This window comes from Maniola jurtina, chromosome 10 (assembly GCF_905333055.1).
Source record: "Maniola jurtina chromosome 10, ilManJurt1.1, whole genome shotgun sequence".
NCBI classification, from domain to species: domain Eukaryota; kingdom Metazoa; phylum Arthropoda; class Insecta; order Lepidoptera; family Nymphalidae; genus Maniola; species Maniola jurtina.
In genome coordinates, this window is record NC_060038.1 from 5091599 (window position 1) to 5112419 (window position 20821).

At 35.2% G+C, this 20821-nt stretch overlaps 2 protein-coding genes across 2 annotated transcripts in view; one reads left to right on the forward strand and one right to left on the reverse strand.

Moving 5' to 3' along the window:
* Positions 1–20821, reverse strand: part of LOC123869010 (suppressor of lurcher protein 1-like) — a 297510-nt gene that overhangs the window by 192942 nt on the left and 83747 nt on the right. Inside the window, exon 4 of the mRNA XM_045911732.1 lies at positions 18949–19126. Within this exon, the coding sequence (XP_045767688.1) occupies positions 18949–19126 (178 nt within the window). The remainder of the gene's footprint in view (positions 1–18948; positions 19127–20821) is intronic.
* On the forward strand, positions 7955–18377 carry LOC123869011 (myosin regulatory light chain 2, smooth muscle minor isoform). Its single transcript, XM_045911733.1, has 6 exons — positions 7955–8106; positions 8596–8696; positions 9175–9313; positions 10347–10466; positions 12958–13094; positions 18068–18377. Exons 1-6 carry the CDS (start codon positions 7957–7959, stop codon positions 18240–18242), a joined length of 822 nt encoding a protein of 273 aa, XP_045767689.1. The 5' UTR covers positions 7955–7956; the 3' UTR covers positions 18243–18377.

The window sequence follows — 20821 nt, forward strand, 5'->3', positions numbered from 1 at the left end:
GACTTGGGGTGAGACGCAATCTTTAAACTAGAATGACAGGTTCTAAATCTAGTGCTGTCCTTTTCCGTAGTGCAGGGAGCATTACAAAAGGAATAGCATTAAAACCTGTCGCTTTAATTTAGTTTTGAACATAGATTTCAGGCTATCCAGGCAGGCAAATTCCAGGATACCTTTTAACTATGCAAATGGTTACTTATCTAAACCTTAAGAACTTTTATTTTTAAAATGAAATAAAACAAATTAAAACAATAAAGATTTAATGACTATTACTTAAAGATCTATACCTCACACCTGAAATAATATTAATACCTAGATACTTTTAGATACCTAGGTATTAGGCACCAATAGGTGCATAAATAAGTAGGTACCATACACCTGTATAATTAAATTACATAAGATGTATTTAAGCACCTACATCATAAACAGTTCTTAATATATGTATAGGTATTCTACAAGATTGATGACCTCGGGTTAGTCTTGAATTGAGTTAGGTAGGTACTTGGGATCAGGGAGGCAGGCATCATAATCTGGTAATAATACTGGTGATCTGCAACCTGAAAAAAAAAATTGATTCAGAAAATATTTAATATAAGCTACATAAAATTACATAGGGAGGTTCATTTAACACAACATTTCACTAACTTATGCTACGCTTATGCCATGTTAGGTAGGTAGGTACTTGCTTGTCTGAGTGGATGCAAGCTGGCGTGGCTCATCATCAATGAATGCAAGGAATGGTAGGTGTTATAGGTACTGTTTGCAATTGTATAAGTATACCTACCTACTTCACCTCTGTGAGGTAATAAGTTTGAAGAACATGTACTGAGTGTTTAGGTACCTACCTAGGTGAATACTTTTAAACAACTACCCAGCTGTGCAACAACCCAACTCACTATGGCTTTGCACAAGTACCTACCTAGGTAACTATTCTGGTGGAATTTTAATAGATTAATTTTATGATAGGTAGTACCTACTTTCTATAAGTGAATCCAATCATGGCAAAATGTTCCAGGTAAGTAAATGATGGTAAAAACAACTGCAATGAAGAAATTTAAATAGAATAGAACTAAATATTCTGATAAAGAGACAAGTACTAATGAATCTATCACTCAGGAATTGAAAAAACAGAGTAACACCTACCTGCTTATACTTGGAGTCACACGTATTATGTACCTACTATAAGGCTTAGAATAATATTATGTAGATATAGGTAGGTAGCGTACCTACCTATTGTGCATAGACTTTCTTAACTTAGCCTCAATGGTGAGGGTGATATGGTAGGTACTCTTTGTGGTCGATCTTCTAACATTACAATTATTCTACCATTAGCATTTATCATTTAGCATTATTAAATGCATTCTGCGAGCCGATGGCTATCGCTGCACAAAATGGATCGTTCGAGATGCACTTTTATCATTTCAGTCTACGGACGTCTGTCGTCTAGGTAGGTAGGTACTTCTAAATGTAGGGTTTTTCAAAGAGGTTCACCACACCCAGCCTTGAGGCTTCCTGTGCCCTCATCCAGTCACTTAACGTTACTCTGTAATATCGCCAGTCAATGACACGGTATCCCACACTACACTTAGGTAGGTTCCTGAGGTACGCTGTGCTTGTACCCAATCTCCGCCCAATACGACAGGCATGGATTGTTCATTGCCACTTCAACTTGCTGGTGGTTTGGGCTATGTTAGAACTTTTCTTTGACGGATGCACTATGTACATCACAAATAACGCCGCTGAGTCAAATTTAGTTACACAACCACGACGGTTAGCTTTCACAGTCTGCTTGATCATTCTCCTCGCCTCCCGTGGGCAAATTAAGGCCCAGGGACTTATAAAATTTCATCATTTTGTTTATTTATCACTGCTCTCAAGCTTCTCTCACTGAGTATTTTTTGGTGAGTTACAATTCGACCACCGACTCGTAAACTTACGCGAAAATGACGTCATTTACTAGTTTTAGCGTGTCAAATTGGTGTCAAACGATGAACTCGTGGTTCGGATTTGCTGGTATTGATGTGGTATTGGTATTCGTGTCGACGAAAACGGCTGCCATTCTCGATGGTGACGTATTAATGTGGTATTTGGTATGGTAAAATAAAAGATATACTCGCATTTGCTCGATCAACTTTAGTTCGTAATGTTTCCGCCTGTGTCGCTGGCTGTAGATGTATGAAAAAACTCGTTTTCGAGTTTAGTATTTTAAAAACTGTGAAATCTTATACTAGCCATACAGGCCATGGTTCCCATTCAATTATATCACCCATTACATAACATTATTAGCCAGCCATTTCTTCTATGCGAATACCATAATACCCATTGATTGATTAAAATAAAATTAGAACATAAATAACAAAGAATGAAAAGCTCAATTTGCTATAGACCTTACAATGCACAATTATTGCAAAATCAAGGCTTTGCAATTGTGCATTCTTACATCTCCTGAGGATGCTCCGGTGTTGGAGCGAAACGTGCGTCGAGCGTGTTCTGGTGGATTTGTGTGGTGATGCGTGGTGGTACTTGGGGCTTGCTTAGTGGCTGGCTTTTAAAACTAAACCAAGTCGAATTTGGGTCGACAAATGGCTAAGCTTGTCTCGCACATATCACAACCAACCCAGGCAGAATTCTGCCCATAACATAAAGGAAGTTATACCCACGACTTTTATAAATGCGAGGTAGAGTTTTTTTTTTCATGTTTTCACAAGCACTTTTTTATTTCTCTCACCTCTAAACAAAGGAGTTTTAATTTAGCTGCAGTAAACTATACAGTATAGGTAGAAGCTAAAACGCGTATAAAAAGCTATAATTTCGAATTCAATTATAATATTTTAGCAAAAAAACAATATACTTAGTCGATAGAAAAAACTTTTAGTATGATATTACGATTCTGGACAGGAATATGTACATCGATGGGAATATTCAAGTGAAATCAATACAGTGACGTCAGTTACTCAGGTATCTATCGAGCTGTCACTCTTCTTTATTAACCCCCGACCCAAAAAGAGGGGTGTTATAAGTTTGTGTATCTGTGTGTCTGTGTATCTGTGTATCTGGCTGTGGCACCGTAGCGCCTAAACTAATGAACCAATTTAAATTTAGTTTATTTTGTTTGAAAGGTGGCTTGATCGAGAGTGTTCTTAGCTATAATCCAAGAAAATCGGTTCAGCCGTTTGAAAGTTATCAGCTCTTTTCTAGTTACTGTAACCTTCACTTGTCGGGGGTGTTATAAATTTTTAATTTACACTTGTATGGAACCTGAATGCTGAATGTCTAGGAGAAAAATTTAATAGCAACCTAAAAATGTCAGAGCTACAAAAGTAAATTAAATATTTGAAGAATTTGAAAAAGTTAAGGATGCCCAATATTTGGTCAATTAATAAAATAAATTGTTTTGGGATTTGGGATTTGAAAAATTGGCCGATTTTGGGATGGGTCGCATCACCGACATGTTAATGTTATTAGTAAATATTAAGATTAGACGAAAGCTCTCTGGATAAACCTTTTAAAAATAACACTAATGATTGAAAAGGTTATTAATATTATGGTAAAGTCTCGTATAACCAGAGGCGCGTCACTACTTTTGCCATCAATATTCCAGACTAATCCCACTGGTATAACATTAATCAGTGATTCCAATGCTTGCAAGTTGATACCTCCCATGTTGCTTTACGTTTTAATAAGTCTTCCTGTGTATAGCAGGAATATCTTCTAGAATCTAGATGATAATGTTTTATTAGAAGGCCTTATAAGAAAATTTGGGCACATTCGTCAAAAGTTTTGATATCAAAAATCCGTTCAGCATTTTTTGAAAGTCAATGCAGACGGCTAGTTATTATAATATTTACCTACCTACTATGCACTTAGTTTAGATACCAAATTACGACATCCGAAGTGAGATTGCTTTTTCATATAATCATGTCTAAACAGTTTTACGTCGTAGGTATTACTACAACAGAAAAGAAGATTAAAGATTGACATAGGTTCATCTTCATCATGAAGGAAACCTCTGTACGATATTTAAGCTTTCTAGGTTGATCAGTCAGTCAGTCAGGACTTTTTATTTTGAACGTATTGATAATAATTTAAGTTTTACCTAACAATAAAATCAATACCAATTAAATGTTAACTGGAGTAATAAGTAATTAAAAATTAATGATCACTCTGACCATACCATACGTTTGCAGAGAGTTCAATTGGCAAAAGGGGTGGTTTGAATAAATTGGTACGAGTAAATTCCACTTGAACTCGTATCGCATATCCAGCTTGTTATTCCCAATTGTTATTATCCCTGATTCGTATATTTAATTGTACGGCAATTGAAAATGTTAAAACATGCACGTGCTCTCAGCTTTTATGCCTCTTTTGATTAAAATTCTTCGTTATATTTTCTTTTTAACCCCCGACCCAAAAAGAGGGGTGTTATAAGTTTGACGTGTGTATCTGTGTATCTGTGTGTCTGTGTATCTGTGTATCTGTGTATCTGTGTATCTGTGTGTCTGTGTATCTGTGTATCTGTGTATCTGTCTGTGGCACCGTAGCGCCTAAACTAATGAACCGATTTTAATTTAGTTTTTTTTGCTTGAAAGGTGGCTTGATCGAGAGTGTTCTTAGCTATAATCCAAGAAAATCGGTTCAGCCGTTTAAGAGTTATCAGCTCTTTTCTAGTTTTCTTGTAGCAAAGAAGGTTAGATAACCGTTAGGTTCTTAATATTATGTCAATTGACAAATGTCAAGCTGTCAAGATGGACGTTGCCTAAATACATAATTATTTATTTGTAAATGATGTTTTGGAAAACTCAGATACTTTAGATCGTAGGCGCGGAATAGTCCAAGAAAATCAGTTCAGCCGTTTGAAAGTTATCAGGTCTTTTCGGTCTTTTCTAGTTACTGTAACCTTCACTTGTCGGGGGTGTTATAAATTTTTAATTTACACTTGTATTTAAAACGATTTCACGAGTCGTTTAATTGACGTACGGAAAGTGTTCGAGCTCAACTTTATATTTTTAACCTATTAATTGGAACATTTACCTTATCTTTTATTTTAAAATGTCACTTTTTTGTAATACGCGTAGTATAAACTTCCTATATCTTCAGAAATAATGCTGGAGGCTTTGATATTGATTATGATATATTATTAATCGCGTCGTATAAATTTTTGAAACGTTAGATGAATGGTTATTGCATTCATTTTATTAATAGCACTTTATTAACAGTTCTACAAAATGGGCTGTAAAAACGATAAATCTAAAAACGACTGCAGTTGGTAAATTGGATTGCAACTGAAAAAATATGTATAAAAAATGTATGTGTCAGAAAAACTGTTTTTAATAGTCAAAACAAATATCTTGTTAAAAAATATCTGTGTATATAAATGCCTATTTGTAAGTATCAGAAATGGTAGTTATAGACTATACTTATATGTACGTTTACAATACGTAGATCATCATTATCATCATCACGAACGCATCGCCAGCTCACTACTGAGCACGGGACTCCTCTCATAATAAAAAGAGTTTTAGGTAATAGCCCGGTGGCCCAGTCCGGATTGGCAGACTTCAGACACCTTACAAAATATTATGCAGAACTCTCTAACATGCAGGTTTCCTCGCGATGTTTTCTTTCGGCATTAAATCATAAAGCACCATTATGTGCGTTTTAAGCAATTAAATATATTTAATTACACGTAGTACTCCGAAAAGTTAGACATGCATGCCAGGGATTGTACTCACAACCTACCCAATATGAGGCCATTAACCACTAAGCTATCACCGCCTCATACATAGATACACTTGTAGTAGATAGGTAGGTACATAGTTTTAGTTTAAAGGAGGTTTTTATTTTTATTCTACTCTTCTTCTAGTTTATCCTGAACAGAAGTTCTTTAGAGGAAATTGTAGTTCCTGACACTGAGACGTACTTAGCGTCGTGTTACAAGAAAGTCTAGATTTACTTGCCCCGGCCGCAGCATCTTGAAAGCTACTCGCAGACATTAGAACTAATGACCTTAATTGTAACAGCTGTCTCTAGTAACTTTAAATACAAAGGTTGGTTCCATTTCAAATATCTTCAAATGTTTTATGTAATAATACTTATTGTAATAACTTTGCTATTTTTACTCAATCAACCTTATTTTTGAATTTTTGTTTTTAATTTTATTACGTTAAAGATAGTAAACAGGCAATAGGCAAAATTACAAGAATTGAATAAATAATATTTAGTTATGATGTTTGTATATTATACTTTATTGTACCACAAAACAGAAATGACAGGTTACAAAAAGAAAACTTTAAGTTTAATTAAAATTATAGATTTTTTAAGCTAAATAAATCATTAGAAACCGCGAAATGAGAAAATAAAACGGTAAATGTTTGGCATATTATAACTTAAGCAATATTCAAAACAACTGTTTTCTACTAAGAAAATATAGAAGGAAAACTGCATACTCACAAGTGAAACCTAGTAATGTAGTACATCATTTATTTCATTTTGTATTCAGATACAAGTTAGCTCTTGACTTCAAGCTTACCTGTTGGTAAGTGATGATGCAGTCTAAGATGGAAGCAAGCTAACTTGAAAGGGATATGACAGTTCTTAGTAAGCCCTTACCCCTTTCTATTCTTAAATCACTTGGTGGTTCGATTTTATTGGTAGGGTGGTAACTAGCCACTGCCGAAGTCTCCCACCGGACCAGACCAAAGAACACTGAGAAATTATAAAATTTTGAATTTCCCCTGCCTGGAATTGAACCCGGTACCTCCCACTAATAAGACCATAGCACTCACCAATGCGCCAGGGTGGTCGTCAAAAATCTCTGTAGTAAGTAATTAATTATCAAGATCTCTCAGCTGGAACAGATATGCATCCGGTATGATATGACACATCGCTTTAATATTGGATTTGCTATTTTCAAACGAATAAATTATAATAATTATAAATTTAATACTAACAATTAAATTCAAATACATTATGCCATCGGGGCTGACAGCTTTTTGACTACGATCAGAACTGATAGTGTTGTTATTCCAAATATGTGGATCGAGTAAAACACCTGACAACCTTATGTAATTTTGAGGTAAACTATTATTTCCGAAACTAAGTTGATAAGTGATGCTATCTTTTTTTGCATTGAACATTGTGAAAAGGTCACGCTACGTAATAGATATACTTGTCATAATAGTTTGAGGCTTATAGATTACTAGCGACCCGCCCCGGCTTCGCACGGGTGGACATTTATTTTTTCTATTTTCCGGGATAAAATATAGCCTATACGGATTCGGAAGAATCCCTCTAAGTAATGGTAAAAGAAATTTTGAAATCGGTCCAGTAGTTTTTGAGCCTATTCAATACAAACATACAAAAATACAAAAATACAATATTAGTATAGATACCGACGTACTTAAAGTCAACTCTAGCACAACTATATTGTGCAGTGTGATAGGTCATTAGTATGAAAACTTTAGAATAAAAACTGAAATCGTGATTTAACCTCTCCATACAAAGGCATAATTAGATAACTCAAGTGTCACAATTAGTAAATATAAACCTAGCTGGCAATTGAAACTACATCTTTAAAAAAAGTATTTAGAAAAACGTTCCTAATTTTGAACTTTTTACGTGCCTTTCTACACAAGGAAACATCTCCGTAATTTTTTAAAATTTAATTAACATCATTTTGAAATAAAAACTTTAACAATATATAGAAAAAATTAAATATTTACATAAAAACTTAGCATTAAAAATTTGTATTTACAAAAATAGGAAGTAAATAATATTTTTTTAAATTTACATAATAATCGTGGTCATAATTTTTACGCACGCCGCAATCAGCCTGCACAATCCGCCTACATCATAAAGCGAAAATGCGGCGACCTAAAAATTTAAGAGCAGTTTCCGCCTAAAGATTAATTAGTGGACGCAAACACTTATCGCAAATCTACGTGAAGCCAAGCGTAATAAATGATTATCTCAACCGCTGGAATTGCAATGAAAATTTCAGCTGTACGAATTTGTTTGGACACTTTAGTTGGGAAACCTACTGAAAGCTGTTCACACGTACCGGGGTACATATCGAAGATGGAGGACGAACCTGTTAAAACTAAGTCTAAAGTGAGTTTTGATTTTTTACATACAATTTTAAAACTGTGGGCAGCGGAACTGGTAGCATTTGAACCCGCATTTCCCTTCTTTTTATATTTGCAGAATTTATTAGGATAGGAGTGGATATAAAAAAGTTCGAAAACTATACAATTTTTTTTTTATAATATTGGGGGCTTTTTACTTTAGTTACTGTGGTAACGTTACAATATTTCTGAATAATATAATCGGTAACAAAAAGGACTTAAAGCTATTTAGTGCGTAGCTTTGTGAAAATGAAAAAAAAAATACATATCCAGCATCTCACATAATATGTAATAGGTTACCTACTATTTGGAAAAAATACAGATAAAAAAACTTTAATAAATCCTAATAAGAATGACTGAAATAACTGGTGAAGTTTATTAAGACCGCCTTTTGTGCGATTTCTTTATTAAATAGTGCAATAAAGTGAACTAAAAAACTATGCAAACGATATTCGTAGTTCCTTTTATCTTATAGAAAAGCAAAAGCGAAAAAAGTAAAAGAAAAGAATCGGATCCAGCGCAAGATGAAATAAAGAAATTCAAGGAAAATCTCTTGCAATCTGCTCCTGCTGGAGAGTAAGTACTAATTTAAATAAATTAAATGAATTAACCAGTACTTTTGTTTCGGTGCATTAAGTATTCCCTGATCTAAGTCCGCGTAGAAAAGAAGGTGTTACATTTTTTTTTTACTATAATAATATCTACTTTAAGTATAGGTAACTCTTGGGTATAATTTTAAAGTATTGTTTAAAAATCGTGTTTTCTTTTTTCTTTCAATATCCAAAATAAAATACCGAATAAAAATAGCGTATATAAAAAGGGAACTGTTTGATTTTCTGTGATTAAAATATCCTATATTCATCTCCAGAAAGCTGTTTCTGTACCTTTCGTCAAGATCAGATCAGCAGTTGAGCCGTGAAAAGGTAATGACAGACAGACTGACACATAGATTCACTTTCGCATATAAAATATTATTCACATGAATTAAAATTAAAGACTACGAGAGTTCCAAACGCGCTCAGGTCTGCGAACATAACGGTAAATTAATTTCCAGATCAATTCTGTCCGATAGCAGCGATATTATGCTGGAAGAGCCGAGGTCTTACTCCCTATCTAAAGCTCGGGAATCTCTCTCCGTACCCGCCAATGTATTAGCCGAGCTCGACGAAAACAAAATATTCGAGTTGAAAGAGGTATGTTGACTTTTACGTTCCCCAATACCGTTATTTTACACTTTTTGTTTATGCGAATTCTGTTTTGTTTCCCCGTGTAAATTGTTCCACAAACATTGCCTCTTTATTTCAAAGACTTTTCAAAGAGGAAAGTTTTATATGTGTGCTTTTAGAAATGTTATTTAGTTAAGTATCTACAGCTTACATTCAAGTTCTTCAGAATTCAGTTGGTATGCCACAATAGCTGTGTTACCACAGTGATAATGTAAATACAAAACTAAAAGACAGTCAGCTGACTGTCCTTTCAATCTATTTGAAAAATTTGTTCGAAGTAACATTTTCTAAAAGCTTCAGTTAAAGAAAACAGTAGTCAACTTTCATACTCAAAGATCAAAAAAGTGAAATAGTAAACGTTACATTATCGATCAATAAAGACTTAAAACTACGACACTTGGGTCGCAGTAATTTGTAAAACGCTATCTTTTTACACTCTTGAGTTTTGTATTTTTAACCCCCGACCCAAAAAGAGGGGTGTTATAAGTTTGACGTGTGTATCTGTGTATCTGTGTGTCTGTGTATCTGTGTATCTGTGTATCTGTCTGTGGCATCGTAGCGCCTAAACGAATGAACCGATTTGAATTTACTTTTTTTTGTTTGAAAGGTGGCTTGATCGAGAGTGTTCTTAGCTATAATCCAAAAAAATTGATTCAGCCGTTTAAAAGTTATCAGCTATTTTCTAGTTTTCTTGTAGGAAAGAAGGTTAGATTTACCCTTAGGTTCTTAATATTCAAGTGTCAATTGACAAATGTCAAGCTGTCAAGATGGACGTTGCCTAGATATACATAATTATTTATTTGAAAATCATTTGTCGGGGGTGTTGAAAATTTTTAATTTACACTTGTCTATCTTATGATCTAAACGATACATGAACGTAATATGTCTATGGTCAGCATTATACGAGATCGTGGAATTTGAGTGGAAATTTTTCTTTAAATTTTCCGGTTAGATATTAATAAATTCCTTACATTGTTCTTTACTATGTTATTTTTAACAGGCATTCCTTCTGTTCGACTTGGATGGTGACGGTTGTATCGATCACAACGATCTAAGGGGAACGCTGGTTAGTCTTGGAGAGAATATTGATGAGCAAATGATCAATACTATGCTTTCCGAGGTACGTTAACCTCTATATTTACTTACATGACTTGTAACTGATTTTCTATTCATCTAACTTGCTACTTCTAACGTCATGCAATGGTACCTACTACGAACATTTTAAATTTCTACTCTGTTCTTCTAACGTTGAACTACCTTCCATCTTCTCCTACTCAAGATGTCAAACCTTGAAGTTTTGTAAGTGAAAAGCGCCGTTTTGTGCCTATTTCGAAGGATAGATGACGTGTAGATATAATTTGCACATGCACAATGCACAATGCACATATTTTTTCTCTATATTTTTGCCTTTCTAAAACAGTAATTCATTTCGCAAGTACAATGAAAATTTGCGTAAACAATTTGGTCGTAGAAAAATCTCTCTTAGTTCACGGCTCGTTTATAATAACTTTCAGTGAGGATAACATCGATTGTTTACAAGACTTCAACAGTTACAAGATTTATGTTCCCTTGAAAAACTTTGTTTGTTTTGAATAAATAATCAGTAGTCTGTAAACTACGTTTTATGATTTTTTTAAGTACTGATTTATTGGTTGTTTTTATTGATGTTGGTTATAAAATAGGCACTTTTAATGGGAGACTTCATAGTCGTGTTTTTTTTTATTATTACTGAGTTATTTTCATTAGTTTTATAAAGAAGACGTAGTTATTATGCTTTATTTACTACCAGCGTCTTTGTCAACTTCTTTTTGTGAATTTCTTTCTTTTTTAACCCCCGACCCAAAAAGAAGCATTGTAGGGTCTCTGGCATCGTAGCTCCTAAAATAATGAATCGATTTTAATTTAGTTTTTTTTTTGTTTGAAAGGTGGCTTGATCGAGAGAGTTCTTAGCTATAATCTAAGAAAATCGGATTAGCCGTTTGAAACTTATCAGCTCTTTTCTAGTTACTGTAACCTTCACTTATCGGGGGGTGTTATAAATTTTTAATTTACACTTGTTATAATAAGTATTCCGCGACAGGTTCCATGTTTAAACCATTTCTTAGCGAGTGCAGATTTATGCCAACTTCAATGACATCTTTGAACTTGAAAACTCAGAGCTTGCGCAAACAGACGGTGGATTGGAGTCGAGTCTTTTTGATGACTATTTAAAGTAGCTTTATGTATTTTGATTTGATATAATCTTGTATAGCTTACACTGAAAACAAAACACTTAGGCCGCGTGTGGTACTTGGGCGACCCTTGGCTTACCAATGGCCGCCGCTTTTATGCCAAAGCGAATTAAGCTTAGTTTGAATTGTTATCAACAATGTTATCAATAATGATCCCAGTCTTGGCCCTGCCGGTGTACCTACCTTGCGCGGTGCGCCTTACAGTCAAGTTAAAGAACACGCGAACACGCAGTCTCTCTCTCTCATTTCAAAGGTTCGCTGCAAGATAATGCTCTCAAGCAATATTTACGATAAAATAATATTATAATAAATAATTTCTGTTATTTTATTTTTTGTTATTTCTGTCTATTTTAATTTTCAATCATTTTTTTTAAATCTGGTAATAATGAGATAATAAATAATGGTCCTGTTATTTTCTGGATAAGTACTTCCAATTGCAAACGTTTCGATTGCCAAATTAATTTGTTGGTACAGAAATGTTCTTAAATCATAAAATGGACTTTGTAAAGTAAATATTTTGAGAAATACGGGTTAAGGTTGTTATGGATCGTTATTGTTTATGCTTAATCTAGCCTATTAATTTTAAGTGTTTATAGTTATTGGGTGATGAATAACAAACTGTGTGTGTTTAACATTGTTGAACTCATATGTAGGTATACACATTATGTAGGTATATCTAATGAAACAGTAGCAAGTAGGCATGTATTCATTAATTATTACATAGCAAGCAAGACGGAGAGGATTTTGATGGTTGATTATAATAAACAAATGTTTTCCGGATAAATAAACAAAGAGCCAAAAGTTTTATAAAATGTGTGTCTCGATACTGGCTGAATAAGAATAATATAACTCAAAATTTTAAAAATCCCCGACAAAAATCTCTTCTTATAAAAAAACTAAAAAAGAGCTGATATCTTTTAAACGGTTGAACCGATTATCTAAGAACACTCTCGATAAAGCCACCTTTCAAACAAAAAAACTAAATTAAAATCGATTCATTCGTTTAGGAGCTACGATGCCTCAGACAGATACACATATACACACGTCAAACTTAGAACACCCCTCGTTTTGGGTCGGGGGTTAAAAATTAGAAATCAGTTACGATTTGAGCTAGGTACGTTGATATGTAAGTCGGTCAATGTCTCCTTTTCTAAATAAAAGGAAAAGTTGACTGACTTATTGATCTATTGATGACAACGCATCGCTAAAACTACTGGAAGGTTCGGGCTGAAAGGCATGCAGATATTATTATAACGTAGTCAACGAAGGATTTTTGAAAATTCAAAGAGCTTTGAAATTCTTGCTGTCCACGTGGACGAAGTCGCGGACATAATTCTTCTATTTAAATAAGTAAAAAAGTATGCTTGTATTTTATTGCAGGCCGCAAACCCGCTAGATTTCGACTCCTTTGTCAACCTGCTGGGTTACAAGACTCTGGAACTTGACTCTGAAGAGACCCTTATTGCTGCCCTCTCCCGCTGGGATACAGACAACACTGGCTATATATCTGAAGACAGGTACAATTACACTTTTTTTTTTATTCACTAATAGGCAAGCGCTTGACCACAATCACACCTGATGGAAAGTGATGATGTGGTCTAAGATGGGACGCATTTACCTAGAAGGTGCCTATTCGCTCTTGTTTTAAAGATACCCGGATTGTAATTGATAGGAAACACAGATCGCGGGAGAGTATTCCAAACCTCAGCCATGCGTATGAGGAATGAAGACGCAAAACGTTTCGTGCGTGTAGATGGAATGTCGACGACATAAGGATGGAAACTCGCCCGACGTCTTTGTCATCTGATTTCATATTGCATTGTTCACTTTTTTATCAGAGAGAACTTTGGTAGAAGAACCAGGGTGACCGACATAGCTCAACGTACTGTGAAGCTAAATTGGATTAGAGAGCCATATAATTCGAAACGCCGATGTAGGCCTTAAATAAGCGCAATATAAGGATATCTCCCACTAGATAGATACGCTAGCGAGTTGCTATAAGCAGGGGGACACGAGCGTAATAAGATCGTATTCTATGGCGATTTCAATAAAAAGACTTAATGAGCATCTGTTTGTAGAGACGACGATGACTTCTTCTTTGACTCTAGATAGGTACTTCCTAATACCAGCCACTCCACATTGCTAGATAGATAGAGATAGAACAAAAGGAAACAGTTGGCGGAATCCAAGAAGTACGTCATTGTTAATTTTTTTACATTGTGTGATGAATAGGAAAAAGTAGGTGGCATTTATTATGCTACATTAAAAATGTAATGTTGTCCAATTGTTTTAGTTTTCTCTCCTATGTTATAAAGTATTATTATCTAACTCTCATTGTCAACCTAGGTACTCATAAATAAAAAAATATGAACATTGTTTTTTGCTTCTCAGACAAGTAATTAAACTCTGCGCCATAAAAAGTCTTAGTGTTAGACGTAGGTATAAGAAAGAGTATATCTTCGTCTAGCCAAAGTTCGGTAGCCTCAATACGCTGGAGATTGGATAACTTAGAAATTGGCGCACAGTTCCCACTAACTTGCTTATTACTAATGCGCTGAGGTCATATTAATAATTTCATTATTGGCCTAACTTTGTTTTTTCCTCGCCCTCATCGAGGGAGAGTTTCATAATAATATGAATTGTGTGGATAGTTAAATCAGAGTTAGAAAGTTATATGGTAAAAAAATAGACAACAATTATTTATTTAAAATGCTGCCATAAAATAGCTAACTTGAAATTCGCACTGTACAACACCGGGATAATTCTTTACAGAAAAATAAACAGTCCTCATGTCACCAGATAAGTAAGGCAAATAACCGCAGTAAAAGTCTCATAAGAACTAGTTTAAACGTATTACTTACTCTCGAGAAAAAAAGCGATTTCAGATGCGGCTATTGATCTTGATGCTGTCTTCATGACATTCTCCATAACATGACTTCATGTCATGTTATGGAGACAGCATCAAGCATGTATTAACACAGGTTGCGACCCACACATTATTCGCTATTTCCAAGAAAACAGGGTCCATTCATCAGATCTCCAACCATCATCATCATAATATTTCGTATGTCAAGCCTCCACAATAAGTCAGATTTTTAGCCTCACATAAATTGTAGGTACAATACAAAACAGACGCAATTTATCAAATTCTAGATACATTGTCATTTTCCTCATGCGAGTATATAGCGATAAGCTGCCCCCCTGGGACGTTGTCGGCGTGATCATTCCTCGGGGAGTAGTGTTTTGTCACAAATGAAGATGACAAATAGGATAACGTATTCAGAGAAAACTTTTTCATGCTCATGTTATGAAATATGTTTTGGTGAAAGCCACTGGGAGAGATGCACGACAAGGGTCCTTTTACGAAAGAAACTTTTGTACCAGATGACGCTGATAAATAAATCCTTTTAACTGGATTCAAGAAAGTTTTCAAGGCTTTTTGACATAGGTCTCATAGAACTTCGAGATGAAGTTCTGGAACATTGCAGTGGTAACGGGTTGGTCACGTTTGTAATCTACTTATTGGATATGAACCAAAAAGTCCTCGAGTGGAGACCATTTTTTAGCAGTGAGTAGGGGGCTGCTCAGCTAGGTCAGACAATGGCACCTGGAAAGTGGCGGCTTCGTTTGGATGCAAAACGCTAAGGATAGAAACAGTTGGCCATAACTACAAGATGCCAAGATGCATAATATAGAGTGATCATGATAGAGTATATGATATTTGAAATTAAATCGTTTGATAATAATGCACCGTGCCAAACTTTCACTAAGAATAAATTTATTTGGTAGGTACTTGGATGGAAATAAATCCGAAAGTTCCTCTTTTGGAATTATTTCCATCCAAGTACTAAATTAAAATTATTTTTAAGGCAAGTTATAAAATTATTTTTGGTTTCCATCAAGCCTTCCAAGCGTATTAATTTATTATGAATTTTTGTTCAATTAATTCGATGGACTTTCACAATAATTGTTCGGTAAACAAAAGTTTAAAATGTTTTATTTATAAGTTATTTCAATGGTTTCCCTCACCTGAAAACGATAAATATTTTCAGAAAAATATTAAAAACAACCGCTATTAAATTTACTCCGAATTGTAAGGTGCAATCAGACGTACGGATGCAAACCGCGCGATTTGAGCTGCGGTAAAATGTGCCTTGTTCAGACAGCTGTGGTGAGCCTGCAGAAATGCAAGAGAGAGATGAAGTAACTTTTCTATACTAATAATAAAAAGTGTGTGTATTTGTTTGTCTGTTATCTTTTCACATCCCATCCGTTTAACTAATTTTGACAATCCCGAAGATAGACATAGATTGCTTTTAAATAAAAAATCCCGGAAAATCAGAGTTTCCGCGGGTTTTGAAAATCCATACATAACGCGAAATCGCGTGCGTCATCTAGTATTAACTAAATAGGTATATAAATAATTTCAAGTCCAATACACGCGTCTACAACAAAGCAAAGCTTTTTAACCGACTTCCAAAAAAGGAGGAGGTTCTCAATTCGTCGGAATCTTTTTTTTTTTTTTTTTTTTTTTTTTTTTTTTTTTTTTTTTTTTTTTATATTTTTTATGTATGTTCCCCGATTACTCAAAAACCCCTGGACCGATTTGGAATTTTTTTTTTTTGTTTGAAAGGGTATACTGTGCAGGTGGTCCCATATAAATTTGGTGAAGATCTGATGAATATCTTCGGAGATGGAGAACAGAACTCCTCAATGGATAGGAGCAAATTGCTCGCGATCAGTGTAATAGCTTAGTAAACAGTAGGGTTTTAACTGGGCACAGCATATTATAGTACAGTGGGGCCACTAAAAATTGTGAAATAAAAAATTTTCAAAAGAAAAATAAAACCGACTTCAAAAACGACAAACACTAAAAAGTAAAAAATAACTTTTGTTTAGCTACACGTGTAATGTACCTAGGTATGAAGTCGGGCGAGCTTCACTCTTGGATTTCTAATTTTGTTTTAATATGCTCGCTCGACTTCATACCTAGGTACATTACACGTGTAGCTAAACAAAAGTTATTTTTTACTTTTTAGTGTTTGTCGTTTTTGAAGTCGGTTTTATTTTTCTTTTGAAAATTTTTTTAGTAATATAACTGCGCTGACTTCGCGCGTTTCTATTTTCATGATAGCCGCGCGTATTTGAACGACCGTTATGAATATACCGAGACTAAAATAGCCCTTAGTGAAGGAAAAACCATTATTTTCCTTACTAAATCGTAGTGGCAAAGTAACGAACTATTTATTGCTATTGTATTTCTTAGGTTAAGGAAGTACCTAAGTCCATTTGTCTGCTAAGAGATTTTTCGTGTCAGAGTCATTCGGGCACTTCAGGGAGTCTATAAAAATGTCAGCAATTTTTGTGTATATTGAAATAAAGCGAGTGATTGTTTTTATAAAACCCTTGAGACAATATTGCGTAGGTACGCTTGTTTTGAGGCTCCGTAGTAAAACAGAGAACTAGAGTTCATTCCGAGTTCAATACCTAGCTTTACAATGGAATAGAATATATTTTTATTCAAGTTTTTATTTTAGAATAGAATAAAAAGTACTTTTGAATCGTCAAAATAATTTATCTTTATCCATTAACCAGCTAAAACCAACCTGAAGTTGGTCTGGTGAAAAATTGTAACAAAAAAGATTGTCATTCCAATGACACCTTTGTTTATGGTAATAATTAATTATTATATGTATTGTTGCTATATTGACTATTGGTATAAAAATATTTACGCAACCTTTCTGCGTAATCTCATATGCATTTGACCCGTTATTTCAATATTCTATTCTAACATTCTATGAATTTCCAATATGTGTGGTATACAATTCTCTTATCTTGTACCTGGAAAGTACTAATAAGTATTCTGTGCTTTTGAGATTTGTATTAAAGTAATGTTTAGGCGCCATGTCTTGCGTTCATCTTAAAGCTATTCAAACTTTACCATTAACCGAATTCCTTTCAAATATTCTGGGCTACAAAACTTTTGTACCGTTGCCAGGTCAACAACTAAAGTACGACGACACAATTTAATCCTCAATAGCTCAATGGTCGGGTGGTGGATTCAAAGAGTTGACGGTTCAAGCCCTACCAGTTGCTCTGTTACCGTAACCATTGGCCCGAGTTCTATGGTCCACACAAATGCAATGCGTAAGAGTCAAGCCACACGATGCGTTGCGTCAGCGGTGCCCCTGCGTTATCCTACATAGAAATCGCGGAGAGGGGTGGTGTGTTGTAGCGCCATACTTTCTGCTGGAGCGGAAACGCAGTGCCCGTGTGACACCCAATGCTCAAATCACAGCGGTGCAGCGGCGTAACGCACCGGAAACGCATCATGTGGCCTCAGTCTATCATCATACTTAATGTACTACGTACGCAGATATTACGCAGTCTGTAGGTATGCGTTGCGTTGGAGAGAAACGGAATTAATATTATCACTAAATATTCGAAAATTTCGTTTAATGAAGTAAATCCACGTGGAATTTGTTTACAGAATCCGCCACGACCTGATGACGTGGGGTGACCGGTTTACGGAAAAGGAAGCCGACTACGCCCTCGACGAAGCTCCCGTCATAAACAAGAACGGATACAACTTCATAGACTACAAACAGTTTTGTGCCACTCTCTCAGGTCTGAGGAAACCTAATAAAAAAGCCCTTGAAGTCTGAAATATTTTTTGAATACGCATCGATATAATATTTTTATTGTATGTCATTTTTTTAATTTTTGTTGGTAATTAATTATCGCAGTTTATAAACAATTTGACGATGTTGTTACGAAGTATTAAATATATATTTATTTTATTTTATCGGTTTTATTTTTTGTGAGTTAGTTTTGCTGTTTCCTTTTCACAGCCCCTTTTACTCTAATCCTTTTCATAGCCCTTTAATTAGGCATAGGCGTTCCTTATTATATATTGATTAGTTTTTTTTCCTAAAAAAGATGATGGGATCAAAAAGTAAGCTTTTACTGTAGTATAAAAATACAACACAAGAATTTCTTTCTAAAATAGTGTATGAGGAAAGCGAAGGACCTTGTTCGGTAGCGAGTTCTTGAAAGGCCTATGACCAGCTGTGGATGCATACAGGCTGATGGATTTGAAGGATTTATATATTTTTATACTACTTTAAGAGCTCTAGAACTAAATATAATAACCTAAAATGCTTACTCAAGACTCATCCCGTTCTGTGGAATCCACGGGTGACCGGAGGTCTGGCAGTTACCTTGGTCAGCATATTAGTCTGGCCATTCAACGAGGTAACGCAGCCAGCGTTCTGGACACCCTGCCTCGTTTCAGTGATTTGGATGACATTTTTGTTTTGCATTTTTTATATTTAAGTACTTATAGTATTTGTGAATATTGTGAATACTTACTCAAGATCGTCCTTAAACACGTCAAAGTCACTGAACATCAGCTCCACTATCTGGTGTGGGGCAGCGACAAATGTGTACAGCAGGCAGATACCCCTCGGGTAGGGTAGTGGGTAATCGGGGCTGCTGAATGTACCCCGCTCCTTGCCGTGCGTCGATGTGAAGCGAATGCAGGAACAACCTGGCGGGATAACAGAAGAATTAGTTTCATTCTAATAACTCATAATTTATATATACAGGTACGTAGTATATAGTTTGTATCAAAGTTACACGCTCTACTTATTTTTGCATATAACATACTCCCTACTGCAAATTTTGTCCAACGCTTCATTTAGAGTACCTATCTCTATTTTCTGTCATGATGAATCTTGAGAGTTGTTGATAATTCAATGTAATTTTGGTATCTGATCACCATAATCAACCCATCGCCGGCCCACTATTGAGTACAGATCTCCTCTCAGAATGAGAAGTCTCTCAGGCCTAAAAAGGTACCTAAAGTTTGTAAGTTTGGATGCAGGAAGTAATCTCCGTAACTAATGAAAATTCTTTCACTGATGTAGCTACATTATCTTCGAATGCTCCAGACTAAATCACGAATCCATATCCATACTAATATTATAAATGCGAAAGTGTGTTTGTCTATCTGTCTGTCTGTCTATCTGACTGTCTGTCTGTTAACTTTTACAGTTTAACCGATTCTGAGGTTTGGTACAGGGTTAGCTTATATATATCCCGGGGACGGACATAGGCTTCTTTTATCCCGGAAAATCAAAGAGTTCCCACGGGATTCTAAAAAACCCATTCGCTTAACCGATTTGTATGAAACTTGGTACCGAGGTAGCTTACGTCCCTATAATTGACATAAGCATTTTATCCCGGAAAATCAAACAGTTCCCACGGGATCTTTAAAAACCTAAATCCACGCGGACGAAGTCGCGGGCATCCTCTAGTAAGGCCATAAATTGCAATTGAACCTTCAGCGCAGGGACAATTATTGCGACAGCGCTTTTCCACGGATTTTGCATCGACAAAGCAAAAAGCTGCGATAAAACCATTGCACTGATCGTGCTTGCGGTGCAGCGTGAACTTGTTATTAATTAAAATTAAGCCTTAAATAAAACAAGACAATATTTATTTACTTTTGATTTACCGTCGGTATTGATCATAAAACAAAAATGCAAAAATAAATACAAATAAACTCTTTAAAATCTGTTCAATACAAATTTGAACTCACCAATTATTTATTTCCCGAAACGGAATTACTAGGGCATTAATTATTAAAGGAGGTTACGAATTTTCGAGAGTCCACGATTTTATTTCTTTTCACAGGCCATTCGTGTTTTTAAAAGCTTAAAACAAAAGGGAACTGAATTTTAGCCTACTCTTTAATATTTGAATAACCGAGTCCCGGGGCATGTATTCCTAGTGCGAATGTGCACATCTCGGAAATGTTGATGATTTTTGTGAGCTTTGAGATCAATGATATTTAATTAACCCCCGACCCAAAAAGAGGGGTGTTATAAGTTGGACGTGTGTATCTGTGTGTCTGTGTATCTGTGTATCTGTGTATCTGTCTGTGGCATCGTAGCGCCTAAACGAATGAACCGATTTTAATTTACTTTTTTTTGTTTGAAAGGTGGCTTGATCGAGAGTGTTCTTATTTTATTATGCACCTATGTGTGTAAAGGCCTATTCACACCAATTGCGTACACGTGACACGTGCGTAGTGACGCGCGTAAACCCCTAACACACCGCGTTACGTCAACGCATTACGCAAGCGGTGTGCTCTCGTACATTTCGTGTCCTTTTTCTTTTTCAACAGCAAGAACGGAGTTTATAGGCCATTAAATTTGAATGTAATAAGCAGTATCTTTGA